The sequence below is a fragment of the Tupaia chinensis genome, unplaced genomic scaffold (assembly GCF_000334495.1).
Source record: "Tupaia chinensis unplaced genomic scaffold, TupChi_1.0 Scaffold149383_1, whole genome shotgun sequence".
Lineage (NCBI taxonomy): Eukaryota > Metazoa > Chordata > Mammalia > Scandentia > Tupaiidae > Tupaia > Tupaia belangeri.
In genome coordinates this window covers 3,360,752-3,368,051 of record NW_006209227.1, presented here as the reverse complement: position 1 = coordinate 3,368,051, position 7,300 = coordinate 3,360,752, and the positions used below count along the sequence as shown (strand labels likewise).

General features: G+C 54.1%; 1 protein-coding gene across 1 annotated transcript in view; it reads left to right on the top strand.

Annotated features, from left to right (window-relative positions):
- Positions 1-6: 6 nt before the first annotated feature.
- Positions 7-7,300, top strand: part of HJURP (Holliday junction recognition protein) — a 14,946-nt gene continuing 7,652 nt past the window's right edge. Inside the window, exons 1-4 of the mRNA XM_014585246.2 lie at positions 7-39; positions 253-319; positions 2,707-2,762; positions 3,486-3,585. Coding sequence (XP_014440732.1) covers positions 19-39; positions 253-319; positions 2,707-2,762; positions 3,486-3,585 — 244 coding nt within the window. The 5' untranslated portion in view covers positions 7-18. The remainder of the gene's footprint in view (positions 40-252; positions 320-2,706; positions 2,763-3,485; positions 3,586-7,300) is intronic.

Genomic DNA, 7,300 nt, shown 5'->3' with positions numbered 1-7,300 from the left:
CGCCGCTTCCAGAGGCAAATGCAGAAACTGATAGAGAAGGTGCGTCCCCACCGGCCGGTTGGAAGGGGCGCCCCGGGGCTCGGGTGCGGGCCGAGCTGGGGCGGGGATGGGATCGGAGGGAGTTCGGGGATCGGGTAGGAAGGGGGAGGAGAGGGGCGGGGCTGGGGGCTGACAGCCTCTCAGGGAGACGTTGGATCAGGGGCTCCTTGTGTCCCCTAACAGACCTAACAGGACTCCCCTTCCTCCCCACAGTACAACCAGCCTTTCGAGGACACCCCGCTGGTGCAGATGTCCACGCTGACCTACGAGACGCCCCAGGGTAGGAGTCACCGGTCTCAGTATTTATGGTTACTAGCGTGAATGGTGTAGTGTCTTCTAGGATTTGAGATGCTGACCCTGAGCTCTTGTGCTCTTGTTCGCCTTATAGGAACCAAAACATTACTTAAGTCTCTTAATGCAACAGAATTACTAGAGTAGAATTTCTGGAAACACACGGGTGCATCTGGATTAAAAAATGCCTCTGCCTGGAGCCACTGCTTATCTAGGCTCAGTTTCTTCATCTGAGAAATGGGAAGGATGATGACAGTCATCCTGGGTGTGGGGTGCTGTAGCAGTTTGTAGGGTCTACATGAGGCTGAGCAGACAGTACCAGCAGGAGCAGACACCCATAACTTGGAGTAATAGCTGCTGAGCCCGGGGTTCTGAGCACATGATAGAGAAAAGAAACCAAAAGAAAAATAAAAGGAACCGTCCTACTTGAAGTGCTCTATACTGATTGTATCTCTTGGGTTCCCTGTGGTAGAGAGCTGGAGGAAGTTTCCACTGAAGGAGGGTGAGTCCTCCCGTACAGCCTCACACCAGCTCATTACCACTTACTAAGGAAGACGAGCTCAGCTCACACTCTGCCTTGCACTACACAGACAGGCGCAAAAGGTTTGCAAGACCTGCCCCTTCCGTTCAGTGAGAGCACTGCTGGGGCGCCCAGGCAGACCTGCGTTGCTAAGCTTGTACCTGGCGTTGATGGCCGAGTCTCCTGCCCTGTTGCTTACCTGGAGAGACAGTCAGCAACGTGGCTTTTCTTTTCTTCTTTTCCTTTTTTTTGTAAATATTTTTTTATTTATTCATTCATTTATTTTAATTTGACCAGAGAGTGAGAAAGCAAGCCACCAGGTCCAGGACTCGAACTGTGATTAGCCATGTGGGAGTGTCCAGTGCCTTAACCACCATGCCACCGGCTGGCCCCAGCATGGCTTTTCTTAAAGCTGTCCCTCTTTGTGTGCATCTGGATTTGAGCTGTAGGGAATGGAGAAAAACGAACACTGCCGTATTAGTTATGAGGAGCACAGCTGTTGGCGTGCATTGACCGCTCACCCTGGGCCCTGCCCTCCTGAGATTTCTGATTTTTGACCCTCAACAACCGTGCAAGGAAGGCCCATTCTCAGGGTCCTCTCCGTGCCATGGTGGCTACAGCACAGGGAGATTGAGTCGCTTGCCCTGTGTCACCTAGCCAAAGTGGCAGAGCCTCGATCTTACTGCAGGCCCCGTCCTCAAGCACCTCTCAGTTCTGGAACGGCCCCGTGGTATAGTTAGCACTGCCTGCGGGCACATCCTGGCTCCCCCATGTGGGCCCTGGCTCTGTCCATCCACAGTGGACAGGGTAAGTCCCTAAATGAGGGAGGTGTACACTTGGAGAGGGCTTAGGCACTAGCCACCCCAAGACTTGGGACAACCCCTTCTTGGATTTCCCCGGGAGGTTTAGCGGGAGGTTGGGTATATTGCCGTGGTCTGCCAGCCAGTCAGCAGCTTGAACCCCAGGACTCAGGGCTGACCTCTGCTTGGGCTTGCTCAGTGCATTTGCTCCGTAGGTGGGATGTAGAGATTGCCCTTGAAAAGGGCACTCAGGTGGACTGGTCCCATAGCCTAGTGGTTAAGGGAGCCAGATCTCACAAGGCCAACCACAGTTCGAATCTCAGCCTTGGCAGCTTGAGAAACATGCTGGGCACACGTGTGTATCTGCCTAAAGCATGACAGGATGGAGAAATGGAGAAGAGATTGTGGGAGAGCCTGCACCGTTGGGGTGCTTTCCCCTCTCTGTCTCGGCAAGCCTATGTGCTCTCTGGCAATTAAAGTACCCGAAGAGAAAAGTGCTCACTCTAGCATATCGCTCGTTCTCAGTGTACGTGTTTTAAAGAATTACTTAGTCAATTTTACTTATTGTTATTATTACTATTTAGTTTGATATAGGGCACATGCACCCACCAGAGAGAGAGAAAGAGGGACAGTGGGAAAGCAAGCTACCAGGTCTGGGACTCGAACTGCAGTTGGCCATGTGGGAGTCCAGTCCCCCAACCACCACACCACCTGCTGGTTCCAGTGTATGTATTTTAAGGACGGCACCTGGCATGTGTATGTTCTTCCTTTACACTTACGTTTCTGGGCTAATGATGTAATTTGACAACTTGCTGCTTGTTGGGGAGAAGCGGTTTCCATTAAAGACAAATTTGTCTAATCTTGATTTTTTTTTTTTTTTTAATAAAAAACCCACCTTCGCAGAGATGAGCACTGTCAGGACTGTCAGGAACCAGGCATGGTTTTACTATCATGCCCTTTCCTTGGCTGTCGCTTTGGTTCCCTGTGGAGCACCCTGGGTGGAACTTCGGTGGCTGTCAGGATGACTTACCTGGTATTTTTCTTTCTTCCCTTAAGGACTGAGAATATGGGGGGGAAGACTAGTAAAGAAGAGACTCAGAGGGCGGATCCAGGTATTTACTGGAACTTCTCTTGCCGGGGCCTTGCCGTGGGGAACCCTGACGCGAGCAGAGATGGCCCGAACCTGGCTCCAGCTGCACCGGGAGCCATGGGGGCGCTTGGGGGGGCACTTTGTTTCCCACCTCGACCCCTCATTGTCTGTGTATGGATTTCAGGGCGTGTTCCCCTGTCGCCTGTCAGGTGCAGGGCGGAGTGGTGTAGTGGTTAGCCCTCTTGTCTCTCTGTTTCCTCGGTCTTAGGCCGAGAGGCTCTGACGGCTCTCCTCCAGCCGCTCTGCCCGGCTGGGAGCTCGCTGTGTTGGCGCCTCACAGAAAAAAACAAAGTCCAGTTCCTGCTAGAGAGGAAAATGGTCTTTCCCTTTCTGAAAGGGGGGAGATGAGCGGCGAGGGAGGGGAGCGTGCAGAGCGCACATCTTTCCTGCTGCGTTTCTACGCCTCTGCAGAACCCCAGCTCCCCAGCCTCACGGGCCCAAAGGTGCCACAGCCTGCATGCTGTCACGTGAGCACAAGGTGCCGGTGCAGTATGCTCGTCTGCCACGGTATCTGGGTCTGCCTTCTAGGAGCCCGATAGAGCAGATGTGCAGAGGAGAGGCCGGGGGGAGGGGGTCCTGTGTTCTCGTGTACTAACGGGAGGATCGCAGGTTAGTTTCTTCACGGTGGCTTTGAGCTGTGCTGTCACTCACACGGGCATGTCTTTGTTGGCTCCCGCACTTGGAGGACTCTCCTGTGAAGCCGGTGACCAGAGCAGGTGGCTCCACGCACGCTGCAGCCCAAGGACATGAGCTTCCTCCGCGCCACACGCAAGTCCCAGGAGCCCGTGAGTGTCGTCCTCGTTAGAGAGCAAAGCCGGGACCGACCCCAAGGCCTGGTGGTTCAGGGAGCTGAGTTCCACATGGGAAAGCAAGCCGCCAGATCTGGGACTTGAACCATAGCTGGCCATGTGGGGGTCCAGCACCCCTACCACCATGCCACCTGCTGGTCCCCAGTATATGTGTTTTAAGGACGGTGGTCTCTGGTGTACGTATTTTAAGGATGGCACCTGTCATGTGTTTGTTCTTTGTTTACACTTAAGTATTAGGGCTAATGACGTAATTTGACAGTTACAATTCGGTGATGCACGGGGACCACATGACCTACTAAGCGCTTCAAATCCAGTCCCTGATGGCTTGAACGGTACAGTGGGGGTGTGTGCGTGCTTGTCCAAAATCTCTACAGGATGGAGAAATGCAGGAGAAGGGAATTGAGGTGTGACCGCGCCCCCATGGGGCAGGGGTACGTTCTTCCTCTCCTTGTCTCTCCCTGTCTCTGATGAGTACATGCCCCTCCAGCAAAATTATTAAAAAGTAGGAAAGCTTCTAAGTGAGTGGGTCTGACCCAGCTCTCTGTCACAGCAGTTCAAAGTCTAGGTTCTTGATTATTAAAAGTTTTTATTTTCTAAAGATGTATTTCAAAAATGAATAATGTCTGAAAGTTCCCTGAGATGTCCTCCTGGGCTCCCCGGAGGACAGGGGCCCAGGTCCGCCTTGCCCACAGCTCCACCGCGGTGCCTGGCACGTGAGTGGCCCTCGTGTAGTTCTTGAATAGTGACTATGCATCCACTCATTGGGAGAATGATATGAAGATGTAATTCCTAAGATTTGCCACTTTGGTCAGCTGTGGCAATAAAGGAAGGTCCTGGGTTCAGATCCCAAGGTCTCCATGTACACACCAGGTACACGCGTGCCCACACAGGCACACACGTGCCCATGATACTGGCTGACTGGGGGTGGACCACACCACCAAGATCCCGGTAAGGGAGCCTACCTCTCTCACCCTTGGAAGAAATCAATGGATAAATGTTGAAAAGGAGGGAAATTGCCTTTTAAAGGTGCTGTCAGAAACACCCCATTCTATCAGAACTTTGGGCCAGCCCTGTAGGGCAGCCGTTAAGCCCCGGGCCTGATCCCCAGCGGCCGACCAAGGTGTGAGTCCTGCCCTGGTGGTTTAAGCACGCTCTGGCTGTGTGTGTGTGTCAAAATCCCAATGGAGAGAAACGATGGAGGGAAAGGGATCTTGGTGTGACCACCGCCCACTGGGCCATTCTCTCTCCCTCTCTCCCTGTCTCCCTGTCCCCCTCTCTTTCTCCCTCTCTCCCTGTCTCCCCGTCTCTCTCCCTCTCTCTCTGTCTCCGTTCTTTGTTTACACTTAAGTATTAGGGCTAATGACGTAATTTGACAGTTACAATTCGGTGATGCACGGGGACCACATGACCTACTAAGCGCTTCAAATCCAGTCCCTGATGGCTTGAACGGTACAGTGGGGGTGTGTGCGTGCTTGTCCAAAATCTCTACAGGATGGAGAAATGCAGGAGAAGGGAATTGAGGTGTGACCGCGCCCCCATGGGGCAGGGGTACGTTCTTCCTCTCCTTGTCTCTCCCTGTCTCTGATGAGTACATGCCCCTCCAGCAAAATTATTAAAAAGTAGGAAAGCTTCTAAGTGAGTGGGTCTGACCCAGCTCTCTGTCACAGCAGTTCAAAGTCTAGGTTCTTGATTATTAAAAGTTTTTATTTTCTAAAGATGTATTTCAAAAATGAATAATGTCTGAAAGTTCCCTGAGATGTCCTCCTGGGCTCCCCGGAGGACAGGGGCCCAGGTCCGCCTTGCCCACAGCTCCACCGCGGTGCCTGGCACGTGAGTGGCCCTCGTGTAGTTCTTGAATAGTGACTATGCATCCACTCATTGGGAGAATGATATGAAGATGTAATTCCTAAGATTTGCCACTTTGGTCAGCTGTGGCAATAAAGGAAGGTCCTGGGTTCAGATCCCAAGGTCTCCATGTACACACCAGGTACACGCGTGCCCACACAGGCACACACGTGCCCATGATACTGGCTGACTGGGGGTGGACCACACCACCAAGATCCCGGTAAGGGAGCCTACCTCTCTCACCCTTGGAAGAAATCAATGGATAAATGTTGAAAAGGAGGGAAATTGCCTTTTAAAGGTGCTGTCAGAAACACCCCATTCTATCAGAACTTTGGGCCAGCCCTGTAGGGCAGCCGTTAAGCCCCGGGCCTGATCCCCAGCGGCCGACCAAGGTGTGAGTCCTGCCCTGGTGGTTTAAGCACGCTCTGGCTGTGTGTGTGTGTCAAAATCCCAATGGAGAGAAACGATGGAGGGAAAGGGATCTTGGTGTGACCACCGCCCACTGGGCCATTCTCTCTCCCTCTCTCCCTGTCTCCCTGTCCCCCTCTCTTTCTCCCTCTCTCCCTGTCTCCCCGTCTCTCTCCCTCTCTCTCTGTCTCCCTGTCTCTCTCCCTCCCTCCCTCTCTCTCTCAGCCTCTTACTCACTCTCGTGACCTCTGGCAATTGCAAAAACAAAAAATAGCTTCCTGCCTCTGCATCGTCCATTTCCCTTTTGCTCTCACAGAAGGGGCCTTCCCTTCCCTCAGGCCAGAAGCCTGGACCCGATCCTGAGATCCTGCCTGGTTTTCTGTGGACCCCGTCCCATCCGATCCTGGGATCCCATCAGGTGTTCTCTGGAACCCGCCCCATCATGCTTCTCCTTCCCCAGGAGAGCATGCTCAGGAGTCTCCCCCGGGCCCTACCATTGTCTAGGACCACCTTTGGTTCGAGCCCCTTGACCCATTCCAGGAAGCCCTGGGTGTCTGCTGCCTCCGATTCCCTCACCTCCACACACGGCCCACCAGTGTCCGTTCTGGCTTTGGCCTGCCCCAGACGAGGTTCGGGCAGCCCAGTGGCTGACCCCAGCTGGCATTTGGATTTTGTCCTCCTTGCCCTCTCAGAAGCATCCTCTAGCTGTGGCCTGGGCCTGTGGCCTGTGCTCTCAGGCCGGCTCCTCCTGTCCCCCAGGGCTTGCCACGTGCCCACTTTCCTCCACCTCAGACCTTGTGGGGAGTTCAGTTCTTCCCAAGGCCTCTCAGCTTTGGCCCTTCATGTCCACACTCAGCCTATCTCTCCTGAAAAGCCAGCTCAGGGGCCTCACCTTTCCGGCCATGTCCCCAGCACCTCCTCCCCCCAGCATGAGCCAAAAATCCAGGTGTTGTCCTTGTTCTTCACCATCTGTCTCGGTTGGCTCTCCTCTGCCCCCAGTGCCAGCTCGCATGGGCTCCCTCTGCTTGCCCGTTCACACACACAGGGTAAAAGGCCGGAACCTCAAACGTGGCCTTTCGGCCTGTCTGACGGCCCACTCTCTCCCTGTGCTCCTGGGAATCCCTCAAACCCCGGGTCAGAGCAGACCCCTGCCCATCTAAGCTCTTTACCCTGGGTCTGCCCTTAGCCATGGAACAGTTCGTAATTGGTCTGGAAATGCTTGCCTCCTACTGACCATAGCCTCGCCACAGCTCTGCCCTCTGCCCACCCTTCCTGGCCTCGCCCCCTCTAGACAGTCAGGAATGATGCTGCATGGCTGGAGGGAAGCTGGCGATCTCAAAGTGGGATCAGAAAAGCGGCCTTGGGACCAGACAGTGATCTGAGGCTGACCCACGTGGGAAGGGTCCAGGCTTATATCCAGGACCCCCCCCCCCCCCCC